We start from the raw sequence: 21597 nt of genomic DNA, 5'->3' as shown, positions 1-21597 counted from the left end.
CTACCATAACTTCCTCCAATCGCTGGCTGCTTCTAGTACACCATCCAGGAGAATGATACCTGGGCCCACAGGGTTAAATTGTAAGGACAAGTTACATAAACTTGGCTTGCATTCCTGAGTCCAGAAGGCTGAGAGTCAGACTTAAATGAGGTGTTTAAAATGATGAAAGGATTCAACAGAGTAGATAGAAAGAATTAATTTCCAGTAGTGGGGCAATCAAAAACAAGGGGGAACAATCTTAAAATTAGATCTAGGCCATTTAGGAATGAAATCGATCAGCACTTTTTCCTCACAAAGACTAGTGAAAATCTGGAACTTTCTACCAAAAGGCTGAGGAGGTTGCAGTTGTAATCAAAATTTTAAGACTGAAAGCGAATGATTTTTGTGTGGTAAGGGTATCAATGGATATGGAGCAAAGGCAGGTAAATGGAGTTACAGTAGGGATCAGACATGATCTAATTGAATGGCAGAACATGGTCAAGGGACTGAATGGCCTCCTTCTCTTCCTATACTAGCCCCATAGCACAAGGGTTATATTAGAACAGACAAATGCTGAATGCTAGCAGCAGTGTCACTTTATTCATAGATGCTTCTCTTATAGTTTCCATCTGTTCTTCTCCCTTCCTGCAGCACTGCCACCCCCAGTTCTCCTGTAACTTGCAGCCTCCACCCCCACCCCCAAGCTTGCACTGTTACCCCTTCTAATCTTAATAGTACAAACAACTGACACATAACCTTGTATCTGGGCATCTGTAATAACTCACTTGAAGAACGTTTCTGGCAGATCTGAAGAGTCCTACAGCTGTAGGCCGACGGAAAATGAAAGCTTTCAGACGGCACTGGAAATCTGCCATCAGAATTCTTGGATGCAGCATCCATCTTTCCAAACACATCATGAATTTAGCTGGACTATTCCATTATTGCATCCAGGAGAAGATTCTCCGCACACAATTCAGCCAAGTAGAAGAAGGAAGCAGATCGGCATCAACTAATCAAGATGTTTTCGATATATGCAGTAGAAATGATAAAGAACAGCCTCTGAAACACCAGTGTCATACCATGCATTGATGTAGGGCTCAAACACTTAACCATACAATAGCTGCCTAAAATTAAGTGATAGTTATAAAATAGAAAGACTTGCATTTATAGAGCACCTTTCATGGCCTCAGGACATTCCAAAGTGCTTTACAGCCAATGAAGTGCAGTCACTATTATAATGTAGGAACATCGGCAGACAATTTTTGCACAGCAAAATCCCACAAATAGCAAATGAAATAAGTGAGCACATAATGGATTTTTATTGATGTTGGTTGAGGGATAAATACTGGCCAGGACATCGGGGTCAACTCCCCTGCTCGTCTTCAAAACAGTGCCATGGGATCTTTTACATCCACCTGAGAGAATAGAAGGGGCCTCGGTTTAACGTCTCATCCGAAGAACAAAAATATAAAGAATAGGATCAATAAATTGGCAACTGATTATTTAGAAATAAATGTTCGCACTCAAACTTCTGGGTTTGTGTTCATATAATCAGTGGCTGAAATTTCTGCAGCCGTTCCCCAGCTGAAGTTTCAGAGCTCAGATTTGTTATTAATTTGCACATTTGAAAGAGTATTCATTCAAGTTTTTGCCTTTATTTGTTCTTGAGATGTGGACAATGGTAGCAAGGTATTATTTATTGCCCATCCCTATTTGCCGTGAGGGCAGTAAGAGTCAATCACACTGAGTGGGACTAGAGTCACATGTAAGCCAGTCTGTGTGGCAGGTCCCCTGCCCTCTAATCAGCCCACCAGGATTTATTAACCTTAACTCCCCAGCTTGCCACAATAGAATTCAAACTCACAAGTTAATCTAGTACCCTAAACACTAGACTAGCGTATCCTCAGCTAACTTTCCCTTCATTGTTGAATCCTAGACCCTGTTGAGCATTATTTGGTTGTTAATAAGCCATTTCCACAATATGAAGTAAATTCAGGTTAAAAACAGAAGCAGTTCTTCACTCATATTGACATGCGTAATTGTGTATCAAAATACTTTGTCAAAATAATTAAATGAAATTCAAGACAATAATTGTTTTGTCCTTTTGGATGTACCATTAAAGTTCCAATTTGAAGAGAAAACCAAATTTAAAATTACCCAACTAACTGCCATTACCTTAATGAAAGAGAATTTATATCCATTTTGGATGTCTCCTCTCCTCTGTGATTGTATCTGGACTCTGATGTATGTTCTGTGTGGATCACTTGTGATAGCAACCTGGGATACAACAGAGATATATTTAATACCATCTCATACTCGATATCATGAAGAACATTTAGTGTTTTCACTTGTTACTAAAAAACAGACTAGGAAATACAGAGGCCTCTTAAAATATGATTTCTGGCACATTTCACAGTAAAAAGTAAGCAACACCCTCTAAACTCAGAATTGTTATTCTCAGGAAGAACAAAGAACAGTACAGCACAGGAACAGGCCATTTGGCCCTCCATGCCTGCGCCGATCTTGATGCCTGCCTAAACTAAAACCTTCTGCACTTCCGGGGTCCGTATCCCTCTATTCTCATCCTATTCATGTATTTGTCAAGATGTCTCTTAAACGTTGCTATTGTATCTGCATCCACCACCTCCCCTGGCAGCAAGTTCCAGGCACTCACCACCCTCTGTGTAAAAAAACTTGCCTCGCACATCCCCTCTAAACTTTGCCCCTCGCACCTTAAACCTATGTCCCCTAGTAACTGACTCTTCCACCCTGGGAAAAAGCTTCTGACTATCCACTCTGTCCATGCCGCTCATAACTTTGTAAACCTCTATCATGTCGCCCCTCCACCTCCGTCGTTCCAGTGAAAACAATCTAGGGAATGAAGCTAGGGAATCTCCTGTGACACTGTTCACAGTAAGCCATAGGACATGGCCTTTTATGCAGAAGTGGATCTGGTTTGGCATTTGTTACTATAGGCGGGAGGACATGGATTGTAAAGATTTGAGAGAAGTGTACAGGAAGCAGGGTGTGAGGAAGTGTAGTCAAGGTAGTTGTGGGTGGTAATGGGCTTACAGTGAACACTAATACAAAAGCAAAATACTGCAGATGCTGGAAATCTGAAACAAAAACAGAAAATGCTGGAAATACTCAGCAGGTCAGGCAGCATCTGTGGAGAGAAAAACAGAGTTAACGTTTCAGTTCTGTGACCTTTCATCTGATTCAAAGGGAGCCAATGAATGGCTTCCTGCTATGCTGCAATGACTCTACAATGCTAACAGAATCTGGAAACCAGTATTGGAGCCATATCTCTAATCTGCTCTCTCTTCAAGTTTAGGCTCCCACTCAGAGCGAGGGATTACTTATGTTACCTCTAACAATTGGTAATATTAAAAAGCCAAGTAAGAAGGTGCATAATCCTTCACAATTCACACAATGCAGAACATGTTCATACTCTGGTGGATTTTCCTGACCCTATGACTGGCACAGCGAATACAGGGAAACTGGGTGTATAGGGTCATATACCCATTAAAGAAGCCCAACCAATCTTCCTCACCATTTAAATGAATTGAAGGAAAACTGGGCAGAGTCCTTTACAGTTTTGTATTCTTTCCTGTCCAATTTCCCTGTATTTGTAGAAACACTAGAATGGGGGAAGGTCTTTCAACACCTTGAGTCTGTTCTGCTATCCAATTAGATCATGGCTGATCTCAACTCCATTTGTCCTCCATTGCTCCATATCACTTAACCCCCCCAAAAAATTACTAATCTCAGCTTTGAACACTTCAATTGACCCCAACATCTACAACCTTTTGTGAGGGAGAGAGTTCCATATTTCTCCTTTGTGTGAAGAGGTGCTTCTTTGAATTCACTCTTGCAAAGCCTAACTCTAAGATTATATGTCCCCTTGTTCTGGATCCACTCACCAGAGGAAAGAGTTTTGGTGTATTTATCCTGTTAAATTCCTTTACCATTTTAATGAGGATTAGATCACCCCTCAATCTTCTAAACTCATGGGAATATCAGGAAAGATTATGCAACCTGTCCTCATAATTTAACCCTTTAAGCCCTGTTATCATTTTGCTGAATCTGCACTGCCCCCTGTCCAAGCTCAATATACTCTACCTGGAATTTGATGCCCTGGGCATAGGACCAGGCAAAACATCCACTTCCCTCACCTACCCAGTGTTCCATGAAAAGTGCCACTTAATGTGGACTGCATACCTGTGGGGCACCACACCAACTACAAGGAGCAGCAACTCGCCCAGTGAGAGTCAGGAGACGGCCCGGCTTGCTTGTGTGTTTCACTGAGTGGCCCGTCCGCAAGCAGTCGCTGGTTTCCCAGGAGATGATGTGCGCCAAGATCTTCACCCGTTCACAGCCGTGTTTGGAGCAGTAACTGTGACCTTTCCGAACATGCTTTGCTTGAAGGATAATAAAAAGAATCCTAACAGGAACCAAGAAAATTGAAGTGAGCAGTGGAAAAAGTCATTATTGGCACACGTTCCGCGCTCAGCAAACTATAAACTGTGAAACAGAATAAGTGACCATCGGGATTAGTAAGTGGGCCTCATTGTGCCCGTCTTTACTGATGTAAAATAGGCACAATGAGGCCCAATTGCGGGGATGTCTGATGCCTAATGGAAGCCTGAAAGCCGTTAGACCCAATATTTGGGTTGAGCCATTTTTCAGATGTCCCTGGCGGCTTCCTGAAATAGGCATTTGGTCCCTTTCAGAGGCCTCTAGCTTTCCCATTTCTCCTGAATGCTGGAGGTCCAATCCTTTGTTTGGGCTGATTTCTCCCCGAACCTCCTGATGTTTGTGCCTTGGTGTATGAATGACTCACTGCTTAGTCCTGAAATCACTCATGGTATAATTATTCTCTTCTCCACAGTGCTGTCAGAACCCCGCTTGGCTGCTGCTCTACATATCCTTATGGCCTCCAATTGTTTCTGATACATCAGCCACAGCCAATCTCTGTGTCCCAGCTCCCAAGTTGAGTTCTTGCAACTTGAGGCTTAAGCCCTTTCTTCCACCTACACCCCAACACCCCCACTCCCTCCACCCCCCCGCACCCGCCCCCCCCCCCCCCACCCCCAAAGGCACCAGTTCCTAGATCACTATTTCACCTTTGCTCCAACAGCCCACACCTCAAATTCTCCCAGAACTCTGGTCTCCTGACCAAACGGACCCAAACACTGGCAGTCCCTGCCAAGCCCCAAAACCTAGCTACACGCAGAGTACTCATAGATCCATTTTCCATGAATACTGCCAAGCCTCGCACCCCAGCTTCTGTGGGCAGTTCCTGGACCCCACTTACCTCTTCCCTCACTGCTCCAAGGGACCAACTCCCCTACATCTCAGCTCCACCAGCCCGCCCTCAATTCCAGGCACTCACTACTTCAAGCCAACCTCAAAATGCACTTTCCTCCTCCTGGCTCCTATCCCCTCACTTTCTTAGGCAGATGGAATTTAATACAGCAATGTGTGAGGTGATGCATTTTGGCAGAAGGGATAGAAGAGGCAATATAGAGTAAATGGCACAGTTCTAAAGAGTATACAGGGACAGAGAGACCTGGGGGTGCATGTGCATAGATCTTTGAAGGTGGAAAGACGTAGTGAGAGAGTAATTAGCAAAGCTTATGGGATCTTGGGCTTCATAATTAGAGGTATTGTGCACAAAAGCAGGCAAGTTATGTTGAACCTTTATAAAGCTCTGGTTTGGCCGCAACTAGAGTATGGCCAGTTCGGTCAACACACTTTAGGAAGTATGTGAGGACCCTGGAGATGGTGCAGAGGAGATTTACCAGAATGGTTCCAGGAATGAGGGATTTTTAGCAACTAGGTTAGGTTAGAGAAGCCAGGGTTGTTCTCCTTGGACCAACAGAGATTAAGGGGAAGATTTGATAGCGGTGTACAAGATTATGACAGGTTTAGATAAGGTCAACAAAGAAAAGCTGTTCACATTAGTTGATGGTACAAGGACTAGGGGACACAAATTTAAGGTTTTAGGCAAGAGATATAAGGGGTGCGTGTGGAAGAACTTTATTTACACAGCGAGTGGTAATGACCTGGAACTTGCTGCCCACGAGGGTGATGGAAACAGGGATGATGAATGATTTCAAAAGGAAATTGGATGGACACTTGAAGGAAATAAATTTGCAGGACTACAGGCACGGAGCAGGGAAATGGGACTGATTGGAACTACTCTATAGAGAGCCAGCATGGAGTCAATGAGCTGAATGGCCTCCTTCTGTGGATAATGACTCTATGACAATAACTATATACATACGAACTAGGAGCAGGAGTAGGCTATTCAGCCACAAGAGCCTGCTCCGCCATTCTATAAGATAGTGGTTGATCTGTTTGTGGACTCAACTCCACTCTCCTGCCTACCCCCGATACCCTTTGGCTCCCTTGTTGGTCAAGAATCTGTCTACCTCTGAGTCATAGAGTTATACAGTTCAGAAACAGGCCCTTCGGCCCATCGTGTCCGCACCGGCCATCAAGCACATTTCTATTCTAATCCCATTTTCCAGCACTTGGCCCGTAGCCTTGTATGCTACGGCGTTTCAAGTGCTCATCTAAATACTTCTTAAATGTTGTGAGGGTTCCTGCCTCTACCACCACTGCCTTAAAAACATTCAATGACCTGGCCTCCACCACTCTCCGGGTAGAGTCCCACAGATTCATTCCCTCTGAAAAATGTTTTCCTCATCTCTCTCTTAAATGGGAAACCCCTTATTTTTAAACTATGCCCCTTAGTTTTAGTCTCTACCACAAGGGGAAACATCCTTTCAACATCCACCTTGTCAAGTCCCTTCATGATCTTATATGTTTCAATGAGATCACCTTTCATCCTTCTAAACTCCAATGAATACAGACCCAACTTCTCCAACCTTTCCTCATAAGATTACCCTCTCATCCCAGTGATCAGTCAAGTGAACCTTCTCTGAACTGCTTCCAATGCAATTATATCCTTTCTTAAGTAAGGAGACCAAAACTGTCCATAATACGTTAGATGTGCTCTCACCAATGCCCTGTACAACTGTGGCAAACATGTCTACTTGTATATTCCATTACCATTGCAATGAATGACAACACTGCATTTGCCTTCTTAATCACTTGCTGTACCTATATACTAAATTTTTGTGTTTCGTGTACTAGGACACCCAGATCCCTCTGCATCTCAGAGTTCTGCAATTTCTCCCCATTTAAATAATATGTTGCTTTTCTATTCTTCCGGCCAAAGTAGACAAGTTTACACTTTCCCACATTATAATACACCTGCCAAATCTTTGCCCACTCACTTAACCTAAATATATCCCTTTGCAGACTCCTTATGTCCTCTTCACAACTTACTCTCCTACCTATCTGTGTGTCATCAGCAAATTTAGCAACCACGCATTCTGTCCCTTCATCCAAGTTATTGATATAGATTGTAAATAGTTGAGGCCCCAGCACTGATCCCTGTGACACTCCACTAGTTACAGCTTACCAACCTGAAAATGACCCATTTATGTCTACTCTGTTTTCTGTTAGCTAACCAATCCTTCATCCATATGAATAAGTTTCCCCCTATACCATAGGCTCTTATTTTGTTTAGTAACCTTCAATGTGGCACCTTGTCAAATGCCTTCTGGAAATCCAAGTACTCCACATCCACAGGTTCCCCTTTATCCACATTGCTTGTAACTTCCTCAAAGAACTCTAATAAATTAGTCAAACATGATTTCCCTTTCACAAAACCATGTTGACTCTGCCTGATTGCATTGAGATTTTCTAAATGACCTGCTATAACCTCCTTAATAATAGATCCCAGCATTTCCCCTATGGCAGATGTTAAGCTAACTGGCCTGTAGTTTCCTGCTTTCTGTCTTCCTCCTTTCTTGAATAGCAGAGTTACATTTGCTATTTTCCAATCTGATGGGACGGTTCCAGAATCTTGAGAATTTTGGAAAATTAAAATCAATGCATCCACTATCTCAGCAACCACTTGTTTTAAGACCCTAGGATGAAGTCCATCAGGACATGGGGACTTGTCAGCTTTTAGTTCTAATAATTTTCTCAGTACCCTTTCTCTGTTGATGGTAGTTGTGTCAAGTTCCTCCCTCCCTTTCAACCCTTGATTCACAATTATTTCTGGGATTTTATTTGTATTCTCTACAGTGAAGACAGATGCAAAAATATCTGTTCAATTCCTCTGCCATTTCCTTATTTTTCATTATTAACTCCCCGGACTCATTCTCGAGAGGACCTACACTCATTTTACTTACTCTTTTCCTTTTTATACATCTGTAGAAACTCTTACTATCCATTTTTATATTTCTAGATAGTTTTCACTCGTACTCTAATTTCTCTCTCATTATTCTTTTAGTCATTCTTTACTCTTCTTGTATATTCTGTCCAATCTTCTGAACTGCCACTACTCTTCACTGAATTGTACGCTCTTTCTTTCAATTTGATGCTATTTTTAACTTCCTTAGTTAGCTAGGAATGGTGTGTCCTTCCCCTGGAGTCTTTCTTTCTCGCTGGTATGTATCTTTGCTGAGTGTTACGAAATATCTCCTCAAATGTCTGCCACTGCATCTCTAATAACCTATCCCTTAACCTAATTTCCCAGTTTACTTCAGCCAGTGCTTTCTTCAAACCCACAAAATTACCCTTATTTAAGTTTAAAACACTAGTCTTAGATCCACTCTTCTCACCCTCAAACTGAATGCGAAATTCAATCATGTTGTGATCACTGCTACCTAGGGGCGCCTTTCCTATGAGGTCATTAATTAATCCTGTCTCGTTACACATTACCAGATCTGGTGTAGCCAGCTCTCTGGTTGGCTCGAAAACATGCTGCTCTAAGAAACTCCTGAAAATATTCCATGAACTCATCTTCCAGGCCACCTTTGCTGATCTGATTTGTTCAATCTATCTGTAGATTAAAATCACCCATAATTATCGCCATACCGTTCTCACAAGCCCCCATTATTTCTTCCTGTGTACCCCGTCCTACAGTGTGGTTACTGTTAGGGCCTATAAACTACTCCCACAAGTGACTTCTACCGTTATTATTTCTTATCTCTACCCAAACTGATTCTACATCTTGATTTTTAGAACTAAGGTCACCTCTATCTATTGTACTGTCATCCTTAATTAACAGAGCTATCCTTTCATCTTGTCCTAGTTTCCTGCCCTTCCAAAATGTCATGTACTCCTGAATATTCAGGTCCCAGCCTTTGTCTTCCTGCAGCCATGTCTCTGTAATGGTTATCAGATCACACATACTTATTTCTATTTGAGCTATCAATTCATTCGTTTTGTTATGAATGCTACGCGCATTCAAATACAGAGCCTTTAGTTCTATCTTTTTACTATTCACGCAACCTCTAGCCTTAGCTGCTTGAACACATTTAATTTTGTACATTCTGTACCTTCCAGACACACTGATTATTATTTCCCTTATTGCTACCTTGCTCCCTTGCCTTGTCCTCTCTTATTAATTTATCATCTCTTCCCTCACTTGATCCCTCACTCCCACTATTTAGTTTAAAGCCCTCTTTACCACCCTAGTTATATGACTCACCAGAACACTGGTCCCACCATGGTTCAGGTGAAGATCACCTCAACAATACAGCTACCACTTGCCCCAGTGTCCAATGAAGCGAAACCCATTTCTCACACACTAATCATTGAGCCACGCATTTAGCTCTCGAATCTTATTTACCCTATGCCAATATGCTTGTGGCTCAGGTAATAATCCAGAGATTACCACCTTTGAGGTTCTGCTTTTTACTTTAGCCCTTAGCTGTTCATACTCCCTATGCAGAACCTCTTTCCTAGTCCTATCTTCTTCTTTTGGGCCTCCTTATCTCGAGAGACAATGGATACGCGCCTGGAGGTGGTCAGTGGTTTGTGAAGCAGCGCCTGGAGTGGCTATAAAGGCCAATTCTAGAGTGACAGGCTCTTCCACAGGTGCTGCAGAGAAATTTGTTTGTCGGGGCTGTTACACAGTTGGCTCTCCCCTTGCGCCTCTGTCTTTTTTCCTGCCAACTACTAAGTCTCTTCGACTCGCCACATTTTAGCCCCGTCTTTATGGCTGCCCGCCAGCTCTGGCGAACGCTGGCAACTGACTCCCACGACTTGTGATCAATGTCACAGGATTTCATGTCGCGTTTGCAGACGTCTTTAAAGCGGAGACATGGGCGGCCGGTGGGTCTGATACCAGTGGCGAGCTCGCTGTACAATGTGTCTTTGGGGATCCTGCCATCTTCCATGCGGCTCACATGGCCAAGCCATCTCAAGCGCCGCTGACTCAGTAGTGTGTACAAGCTGGGGATGTTGGCCGCCTCGAGGACTTCTGTGTTGGAGATACGGTCCTGCCACTTGATGCCAAGTATTCTATCTACGTCGTTGGTATCCACGTAGACCATGACAACTGGATCCTCCCACTCCCACTGAAAGTTCCTTTCTAGCCCTGAGCAGATGTCCCGAAACCAGGCACCAGGCAGGCAACACAGCCTTCTGGACTCTCGCTCATGGCTGCAGAGGACTGTGTCTGTCCCTCTGACTATACTATCTCCTACTACCACTACATTTCTGTTTATTTTCCCCGCTTGAATGGCTTCCTGTACCATGGTGCCATGGTCAGTTTGCTCATCCACCCTGCAGCCCTCGCTGTCATCCATACAAGCTGGCAAAACCTCAAACCTGTTGGACTGGGCAAAGGCCTACAAGGGCTGATGCTCCTCCACTTCTGCCTTCTTGATCTCCTTACCTGCCTCACTCACAGTCACACCTTCCTGTCCCTGACCACTGACCAAATAAGACAATGTTATCTTAAGGGGTGTGACGACCTTCTGGAACAAAGTGTTCAGGTAACTTTCCCCTTCCCTAATACATCGCAGTGTCTGTAGCTCAGCCTCCAGCTCACTGACTCTGAGTCGAAGCTCCTCAAGTTGCAGCCACTTACTACAGACATGTTTGCCACGGATCACACTGGTATCCACCGGCTCCCACATACTGCAGCCGCAACACATCACCTGCCCTGCCATTCCCTGTCCCTTACTTTCTCTTGCCAGATGCTCCTCTCAGATTCCTCGGACCCACTACATATTGGCTGCCATCTTGCTTTAAAAAGGCAAGTTGGGAACTTCGGAACATGAGTGAGAATGGAAGAGATTTAAAGACACACAGAACAGAGAGGAGACAGACGGAGGGAAAAACTTAGAGAAAAGAAGTAAAAACAAGAAATGCTGGAAATACTTAGCAGGTCTGGCAGCATCTGTGGAAAGAGAAGCAGAGTTAACGATTCAGGTCAGTGACCCTTCTTCAGAACTGACTAATATTAGAAATGTAAAAGGTTTTAAGCAAGTAAAGTGGGGGTGCGGCAAGAGATAACAAAAGAGAAGGTGTTGACAGGACAAGGTCACTGAGAATAACTGACCAGAAGGTCATGGAACAAAGGCAAACGGTATGTTAATAGTGTGCTGAAAGACAAAGCATTAGTACAGAGACGGTGTGAATTGACTGTAAAGCACAAAGCACTCCAAGTTTGTGCTTCTGTCCTACATCTGCCAAGTTTACAGCACTGGAACATGAGCAGCTCTGAGGAAATTCCTGCATCATGGGGAGATGAATAAGTATGGATTTTAAAATAGACTCTACATTTGTTCAATTATTTGTGTGTATTTTTGTTCCTTCTCTTTTAGTTAACGTTTACTCTCTATTTTAAGCAGAAAGTATTTTCAAAAAACTTTCTCCCTCTGCTTGCCTACAAGGAGCAACTTTTCTGTGAAAAGTTTTCAGTGACTCTTGCAGCCAATGAAAAGCCCACGTTCTGGAGGCTGACATGGGGGTTCGGGGGGCGGGGGGGTTGATTTTTCCTGTCCTATCCTGCATGTGTTGATCACCTGGACACAGGGAAATCGGGCAGCAAGGAGTGCACATTTGCAAAGGAATCCTAGCACAGAACCAACAGAATCCACCCCATTGTGTCAACCCACAACATGAAACTTACATCTAACCTAGGAAATGCTAACTGTAGAGGAGTAAGCTGGTCAGAGCCCTCCATAAACTGCATGAAGATAGATATCTGCAGCACTGACGGAACAAGATAAGAAAACTAACAATGAGCAAGGCCTTTGGACTCCCCAAGCCCATTTGCACAGATCTTCAATTGGCGAAGATATCCATGCATTCAAACCACTAACAGACACATTGAAATCATTTTAACTCTGAGTGATGGTGTGAAATGGGACAATTTGAATTCACCATCCATTATACACATGTGTTCAGTGGGAGAGAAAATCAGGTGAGATGCATATTGAGTGGCTGATCTGTAAGCGCCCATTTTACATTGCCCAGAATTAAAATTAACCCCAGTGTCACCAAAGTAAAAATAAGATGTGGTCCTACCCTGAATTGCTGTCAAAGTAATACAGACTCTTGTCTGGGTTTTTCTGCAGCATATTGAAAGATGATGCTGCTTTGTACCGTTTCACACTGTGCACTCTTCCACTCGATCGTTGGTTTATATCAGACATGATTTTGAAAACTGTTCCCTTGGGATAACAAAGGCCAATTTGGATCCAGTTCCCTCTGTAATAATATGAGGAACAACATGTTGTTAGGCTTCCACAATGTGAAACTGGCATTTCATTTTACATTGGAAAACACACTTGAAACAAATTGCATTTTCTGTTAAATAATACATTGGAAGCAGAATACTAACTGCTCATGTGACATTGCAGGGTAAGGGTAGCATAGATGTCACTCAGTATTTCTGTTAAACGGAAAAGATACTTTTATCTACCCTCCACTTTAGTGATGGGGGAATTGCACCCCAATAAGGATGGGGGAGTCCTCAATTGTACAGTGCAGTCAACTCTTAATTCAAAGTCGCTTATTTCAGGTTTTTTGGACGACACAAAACAATTTATAATAGGCAGCAGTTGCTGAAGCTTTTGACATTTAAAGGATGTTTTAATCTGTGCAGTATTTGGCAAAACACTGGTCTAGATCTGACAAGTCCAGAAAGCAATAAATGAAACACATTTTGCAGCCAGTTGTGGTTGATAGGATTTTTGTAACTCACTATACAATTCCAACAATGGCAATAGTGGGTCATTACAGTCACGTGTGGGATTACACTGTAGGGTAAATTCACCGAACACTGGCTCTTCCTGTGAGCAAAGGATTGGATAGAGCACCAGTCACAGAAAGGCCTGCAATGATATAGCATCAAATTGCCAACTGCCAAGGGCGGCACAGTGGCGCAGTGGTTAGCACCGCAGCCTCACAGCTCCAGGGACCCGGGTTCGATTCTGGGTACTGCCTGTGCGGAGTTTGCAAGTTCTCCCTGTGTCTGCGTGGGTTTCCTCCGGGTGCTCCGGTTTCCTCCCACATGCCAAAGACTTGCAGGTTGATAGGTTAATTGGCCATTATAAATTGCCCCTAGTATAGGTAGGTGGTAGGGAAATATATAGGGACAGGTAGGAATATGGGATTAGTGTAGGATTAGTATAAATGGGTGGTTGATGGTTGGCACAGACTCGGTGGGCCGAAGGGCCTGTTTCAGTGCTGTATAACTAAACTAAACCATGTTCCCTGACTGCAGCTCCACAGCACAGGGGTCAGTCTTGGGTCAGTGGTAGCACTCTCACCTCAGAGTTGGAAGGTCATGGATTTAAGTCCTTCTCTAGACTTTAAACATTTAATACAGATTAACATTTCAGTATAGTAGAGAGAGTACAGTACCAAGAGAGTACTGCACAGTTTCAGGTGCCATCTTTCACACGAGACATTACTCTGATGCCCTATCTGACCTTACAGGTGGATGTAAAAGATCCTCTGCCACAATTCTGAAGAAGAACAGGAGAGTTCTCCTTGGTGTCCTGGTCACTATTTATCCCTCAACCAACATCACATGCAGAATATCTGGTCATTTGCACATTGCTGTTCATAGGACTCTGCCATGCACAAATTGGCTGCAGTCTTTCCTACATTACAACATTGACCACACTTCAAAAGAACTTCATGGCTGTGAAGCACTTTGGGATGTCTTGAGGTCACGAATGGTGTTAAAGAAATGCGTCCTTTTTCTTTTTAGCAGTGGATTTAACCTGAGTCGTACAACAGGCAACACTGACAGCCCAAGATATTTGTACTTCACTTCCTCTGAGAGGCTAAGGACTGCACATCCCAGTCATGTCTACTCCACCAATGTACATTCTTAGAGCAGATGAACTGATTGATACAACAATCCCTACGTGGTGCGGGTTTCGAAGATCCCCAATACAGTATTGGTTCTCCAATACTGTTCCACTTCAATCACCAAGCAGAATTGTATGTTTCACAGAGTAGAAAGGATCATTGCAGCATCCCTACTCCCTACTATGACATATCGTGAACCATTTCTTGGCTTAGATCCCTACCAGAATGCTATTGTTGTTCTTAAATAGCTCACTAGGAAGTCAGTGAGAGATGTTCCCCATCCCAGGAGAGAGATCATATCAAGCTAGGCAACCCATCAGAACACTCATGTCGTTTAATGAAGCTACTGTTATACTCACGTGAGCATTATGAGTGAGGTGCGTTGAACAAGGGAGCCATATTCATGCTAACCATTGTATACTGGTGCATAACAGGCATTTTGCTTTGCTTTAGAACATCAACAGCCACTTCTACACTGCACCACACATGCCTGAACAATGGCACTCAGCATCTGAGGGAATCGGAGTGCACATGCAGCAAGATCCTGACTGTGCCCACATTGAGATCCTTCACTCCTGGGGTGAGGCTTTGCTAATGGTGACTGTGGGTTGAGGAAATGCACCTGAGGTGACAGCCTTAGCTCTGCTGTCAGCCAGGCTCCACATTGAAGCTAAAAATTGAAGCAGTCTAAGAAGCATGATTTGTAGGTATTAGATGTGTTAGGACATATGATGCATTGTGGATTCTAAGCACTGGTTTTGGCTCCAGGTATTACAGGAGTTGACTCTGTAACAGTGGAGCAAGTGTGGGATGAAACACACAATAGCAACAAGAATTGCATGGGCCTGGTGTAAGGAAATTTGGGTTTAGAAGGTATCTGGGGAAACCAGTCTGAAAGTATTAAAAATCACAAGCCTTGCCTGGAACAGTGGATCCTGCTGCAATTGAAAACAGGCTAATGAGTATTGTTACTAAGAGAAACAAAGGAGGAACCTTGAAATGTGAAACTCACTATCTTGACATTTACTCCCATCCCACCCAGCGCAGCCATGCGTACTATTGAATTCTTATTTCTTTGCCCAATTTACAATCTCTTTAATTAGTTTATAACATTGGGCCTTGGTAGACCACATTTACTTTCTTAGCTTGGATAGGTCGCAATCAAATTTATTCCTCATATTAAATTAGTACAGAGAACAATGGTTTGAGACTTGACTGCAGTCAGTAAGGGTGTTAGTTTCAAGGTCTTCAGGAAGGAGACAATAGAAGCTAATGATGAGACTGAAGACAAAGGGAACAAGGGCATGTACCTATCGGCAATGTGACTGGGTAGGTTGGGGAAGTATGGAAGATAACATGATTGGACAAATTCTGTGGTAATTTCCTACTTTTGGGGTATAACCAGGCGGCTTAGGACCACTCACTGTGTAGAAGATTCGACGCGAATACGTTGAGGCTGAACAAAGACAAACTGTAGAGGGAAGGTGGAATAAAGTCACAAATTCTATCCAAAGAACACCGGAGTAATATGATCCTCAAATGCATTTTGTAAACTGCTGCTCAAATACTGCAATGTACTAAGTCATAGAATTATACAGCACAGAAACAAGCCCTTCGGCTCATCCTGTCCATGCCGGCCATCAAGCACCTATCTATTCTAATCCCATTTTCCAGCACTTGGCCCCTAGCCTTGTATGCTATGGCATCTCAAGTGCTCATCTAAATACTTCTTAAATGTTGTGAGGGTTCCTGACTCTACCACCTCTTCAGGCAGTGTGTTCCAGATTCCAACCACCCTCTGGGTGAAAACATTTTTCCTCAAATCCCCTCTAAACCTCCTTCCCCTTACCTTAAATCTATGCCCCCTGGTTATTGACCCCTCTGCTAAGGGAAAATGTTTCTTCCTACCTAACCTATCAATGCCCCTCATAAGTCTTACTTACATCAAATAAAAGCCATCACTGTTATCAGTATAGTGCCAACTTCAGACAATTGTAAAGCGTGCTAAAGGGCAATTAGAGGACTAGACTGTACAGCACTGTAGCAAGCATGGGACAAACCCTGCAATGGTAAGAAGAACTGGATGAGGTTGAGTTGACCACTAGACTGCATGAGGTTTGCTTATGGAATTTAGGAACAACAATTTTACATTGCAACAGTGCAGCATCACTTCATTCTGAGTCATGGCCACCTCTCTTACTGTTGTCAGGTCTTTTGAATTGCCAGATTTTAAATTCTCAAACTGTCATGATGAAATTTGAACGCATGGTTTTTGGATTTTCAGTCAAGGCCTCTGGATTACATAACCACTTATGCTATCGTACCCAGAGATAAAGTTGCTTCAAATTAGTTTTCAAAAGGTTTTGAATGTTTATGGTCATTCTTTTTTTTTTACATGCTGCTTCTGATTTGAAACTTGTAGCAATACTTTGGCAGACATAACTACCACCTTGTCAAAGCCATGTCTGCATTTATCATTTCTGTTCTGTCATCTAAGCTGTGATCAGTGGTGACTGAATAGCTACTGTATTATCTGAGCAGATTTACATGTAAAATTAGTCAACTAATCCCCTGCCTGCTCAGGAACACGACAACATACCAGCTTTTCTGACTTTATAATGGCTATTTAGCTCGTGTTATCCACTCTGCATTTTGGTCATTTATAAATATTCAGCATTGTACTTTAAGTGTTGTGGAGCTTTAGCGATGGAACACATGCTTAAAGCAATCTGTCAGCAAGAGCCTAATGTTCAAATAGTTTAAGGATTTCAGTGGATAGTTTTAGTGTGTATAAAATTACAACATTGAAAGTTGCAGTGGAAAAACTTAGTCCATAGGAAATCCACATAATATTTGGATGGCCACGTATTTTTTGTTGTTGCTGGAAATGCTTCCCAAATGCTTTAGTCCTTTTAGCAGACAGCAACATGTCGGCAGAGGAAAGCTCCAGGCATTGTTCAGGTATTTCATATATACCTAGTCTCTAAATTGCAGGCGGTTAGAACAGACTGGTATAATTTGGACTGGAGAAAGAGGGGGGAGACCAATGATTTATGGCACAGAAAGAGGATTCAGCTGCCGAAGAGTTTTCCGTTCTGTGTAATTTTTAAGTAAATAATGGGCTGAATTTTATTATCCTGTCGCCGGGAGCGGTGGCAAGTGCACAAAATGGCGGCGGTCCCGCCTGTAACGTCAGTGGCTATACTGCCGCAAATAGGCGGCGGGCGGCCATTTAACATAATGGTGGCTACCATACCCCCCCCCCCCCCCCCTCCACCATTCACATGGCGGGGGCAACAATGGAAATGCTGTGCATGGCGTCACCTGATGCTAGAGCAGGTGCTGTCGCCACCTTTAAAAAGCTGCCAGCCATACTTTTGCACTAGTGTGTTTTCAACAATATCTCCCTGAGGCTTCACTTCTGTGTTGATTAAAAAAAAATTATTCTCTGCAAGCAATTATGGTTACAGGAAGGCTACATTAGTCCTATGGTATGGATTGATGTTGGACTCGCAACTTTTCGAGCACACCAACACCATTTCAGTGCCCTGCACTGGCCTGCTGACAAACAAGCATTTCCACACTTGCAGAGATACCACCCCACCTCCCACCGACTGACTTCACAGACAAACCCCCACTTGCTCAATTCTCTCCCTCCACCCCACTTCACAGACAAAACACATGCAGAGTTTTCCAACCCATCCACTTCCCCTAGATAACACCGGTAAAGTTACCTACCCTCTCGAGGCACCAAGGACTCTCACCTCGGTGGCGACAGCTTTTTAAAGATGCAAAACCGAAGGCGTGCGAGTGTCACACATTCAACACAAGATTGCAAACGCCTGGTAAGATCGCAATGATTGACATTTAGATGTATGCTAAATAGTATTTAACAGGTGTAATGATCATGCCGTCGTGTTGGGACAGAAGTTCCACCATGGCACCCCGCCGCCTCTGACTGAATCGGGAACTAACATTACGGCATCGGGTTCCGTGGCGGACGGTTCCATGCAGATTCTCTGCCCCCACCCCGAAATCTCGCCTTCCAGAGGACCCTAAAATCCAGCCCAATGTGTGTAATTCACAAAAAGTTGCAGTGATGTGCGTAACGTGAGAGGATAATCTGATTTTATTTCCCTTTGCAAAACTAGATAGCAGAAATGCAATAAGTCTGTGTCAGGATTTTGTTCACATTGGAGTTGCGGTGGCTTGAGCAGTTTTCAGTACCCTGCTATAAAAAGAATATTGGAGTCCTAGAAAAGGTATAATATGCATTTACTGGAAAACGCCTGACATGAAAGAGTTATCATGACAGACTTGAAATACTCGGACTGAATTCACTGAAATAGAGACTGCCGAGTAGACTCATTAGAAGTGTGCCAAATTACAAAGAAGTTTGATAAGGCAAAAATATATAAGTTATTTTCACTAATCAGGGAATTAATGGCAAACATATAAGATCTGTATTAGAATCATAAAGGTCGAGGTTAGCAGGAACATTTTCACAGCACAAAATAATTAGAATATGGAATAGACAACCACAACTGGCTGTTGAGGCGGAGTCAGTGAAATTTGTTGAGGGAATTAGGTAACTCTTTAAAGAAATCACCTTAAACAAAAAGTCATTCATAGGTTGTGGCATCGCTGGCAAGGCCAACGTATATTGCCCGTCCCAAATTGCCCTTGAGAAGTTGGTGATGAGCTGCCTTCTTGAACTGCTGTAGGTACACCCACAGTGCTGTTAGGGAGGGAGTTTCAGGATTTTGATCCAGCGACAGTGAAGGAATGACGATAAATTTCCAACTCAGGATGGTGTGTGACTTGGAGGGAAACTTACAGGTGGTGGCGTTCCCATGCGTCCGCTGCCCTTGTTCTTCTAGGTGGTAGAGGCATGGACTGCTTCATTATCTGAAGAGTTACAGATGGGACTGAACACTGTGCAATCATCAGCCAACATCAGCATTTCTGAAGGCATATAAAGATGGTTGCACCTAGGAAACTGCCCTAAGGAACTCCTGCAGGGATGTCTTGGGGCTGAGATGATTGGCCTCCCAACAACCACAACCATCTTCCTTTGTGCTAAGTATGACTCCAACCAGTGGAAACTTTTCCTCCTTACTCAAATTGACTTCAATTTTACTAGGGCTCCTTGCCGCCACACTCTATCAAATGCTGCCTTGATGTCAAGGGCAATCAGTCTCACCTCACTTCTGGAATTCAGCTCTTTTGTCCATGCTTGGACCAAGGTAGTTATGAGGTCTGGAGCTGAGTGGTCCTGGTGGAATTCAAACTGAGCATCACTGAGAAGGTTATTGGTGAGTAAGGGTTGCTCGATAACACTGTCAATGACACCTTGCTTCACTTTACTGATGACTGAGAATAGACTGATAGGGCTGTATTGGCCAAATTGGATTTGTCCAGTATTTGTAGACAGGACATACTTGGGCAATTTTCCACTTTGTCAGGTAGATGCCAGTGTTGTAGGTGCGCTGGAACAGCTTGGCTAAGGTTATGGCTAGTTCTGGAGCACAAAGGGTATGGAGAAAGAGCAAGGGGATGGGATTAGAGCAGGAAACCTTAGTGCACAATAGGCCCAAACGGGTTGAAATATTTTATGTTGACATCCTTATTCTCTCATATTGTTCCCAACCCTTTCAAAGTTCTCATCTTTAACCCTTTCTAAAAAAATTCCGCCCTCTGCTGTCACAGAACCTACTCATCCTTCCAAGATGTTTGAATATGTCACTGTCATCAATCCTCCCATTACTTCCTATTTTACTCCATCCTGTCTGGTTTCCACTTTGCTCACAATATTAGGAGGTAGTGGGGGGAACCTGGTCAAAGTCACCACTGTCAGCTGTGACCATCACTCACAAACCCGCCCCGATTTCTCCATCATTTTTGGCACCGTTGACCACTCATTCTTGTAACATAATGGTTTTAAAGGGTTAATGTTTGGGACAGTGTGAGTAATACCTCCCACTATGATGTTGTAAGAGATCATACGAGAGAGAGACTTGAGGGAGAAGAGGCATGGCATCAGAGGAGTTAGACATACTTGTATAAAGTTGCATATAGTTCTCTAGTATGAAATAAACTAGTTATTCTTAAAACTTACCGAAGACTCAGTAATCTCTCCTCGCTAGACTAGCCAAACATACAATATGGTGAACAGAGGTGCTTTTTAACCATACAACAGCCAGAAAATTCTTAAAAATTATTTCAAGAAGGTTGACCTGAAAAAATTGGTGGCAAAACTGCACAACTTGTGAAAAGCTCCGGAGCTGATCTGTGGATGAGTGAGGCACGGAGAGTCTGGGTAATGGCTTACAGAGGCATTCAGTGATGGTCACAGCTGCACAGAATGACAGTGGTGGCTTGCAGCACCACAAAGGCGTGGAGGTTAGTGAAAAAATCCCGGTCCAGTGATCGCAGGCTTCGAGTCGGAGAACCAAGCAATGGTCGGGGATCTGATGGGCAACCCTCAAAGAGGGTAAAAATTGTTTCTAATGGCATACTAGGCAGGCAGGACCAGGAAACACAAAAATCCTTAACATGGGCGGATCCGAGGTCAGTGCCATTATACGAGGCAACCAGGAGACTGATAAGCGCAGGAAAACTTCCAGTAGGGAAGGAAAATTTAAAATAGAATGAAAACATTTAGAAAAGCCATGGATCTTGAATTTATGTTACCAGAGAGGTTTGGACAAACGGAAGGACCAAATCAAACTCAAAACTGGTCACTTTGGAGAAAAAGATTATTGAGATGCAGAATTGCTTCAAAATTAAACAGCAAGTCTGAAGCAGAACAAGTCAGCACATTACTTTATTCCATAGGAGCAATAGCAGATGATGTTATTGCAAGACAAGGCATTAACGAGACATCAGATAAATTTGAAGAAATCTTAAAAGCCTTTGATAGTTATTTCAACATGAGGAGCAATAAGATTCTGGAATGGGTCAAATTTAACAGAAGGATCCAGAAATCAAGTGAACCAGTATATGCTTTTATTAATGACCTTTACAGGCTAGTTGAAGGATGCGAATATGGAGGCCTAAAAGCAGAATTAATACAAAACTGCATTGTAGTAGGTATTGCCGAAGAATTTTTATCAGATTTATTGCAGTCTAAGGAAGACATCACCCTAGACAAAGCAGTACAGCTGGTGAGACACGCAGAGATCTGTAAGCAGAACAAAGTAATCCTGAGAGTTGAAGAAAAACTTTGGTTCAGGAAACCTCTAGCAACCATACAGTTCCTTAAGCACAAGATTGTAAAAGAAACACCAGAAAGAAAGGTACATTTGGGAGGGAAAATGCAAGATGCCATGAGACCCTGCCAGTGCTGTGGCACCAAAAAGTCCCACGGCGTGAACAGTGTCCTGCAAACAAAGCAGAATGTTTTCACTGCAA

General features: G+C 43.2%; 2 protein-coding genes across 6 annotated transcripts in view; both read right to left on the bottom strand.

Annotated features, from left to right (window-relative positions):
• Positions 1-21597, bottom strand: part of LOC137352386 (inactive cell surface hyaluronidase CEMIP2-like) — a 162758-nt gene that overhangs the window by 19966 nt on the left and 121195 nt on the right. For 3 of the 4 annotated variants that reach the window (XM_068017718.1, XM_068017720.1, XM_068017721.1), the window contains 3 exons: positions 12388-12570; positions 4201-4423; positions 2155-2256 (listed from right to left, as the gene is read on the bottom strand). In XM_068017718.1, coding sequence (XP_067873819.1) covers positions 2155-2256; positions 4201-4423; positions 12388-12570 — 508 coding nt within the window. Of the gene's footprint in view, positions 1-1332; positions 1395-2154; positions 2257-4200; positions 4424-12387; positions 12571-21597 lie in introns of those variants that run through there. The other variant, XM_068017719.1, reaches the window with a different exon arrangement.
• The window catches only part of cemip (cell migration inducing hyaluronidase 1), a 268013-nt gene that overhangs the window by 164951 nt on the left and 81465 nt on the right, over positions 1-21597 (bottom strand). The window lies entirely within an intron of this gene.

Source organism: Heterodontus francisci, chromosome 38, assembly GCF_036365525.1.
Source record: "Heterodontus francisci isolate sHetFra1 chromosome 38, sHetFra1.hap1, whole genome shotgun sequence".
Lineage (NCBI taxonomy): Eukaryota > Metazoa > Chordata > Chondrichthyes > Heterodontiformes > Heterodontidae > Heterodontus > Heterodontus francisci.
Note: the sequence above shows the minus strand (reverse complement) of the source record. Positions and strands in the feature narration are given on the sequence as shown.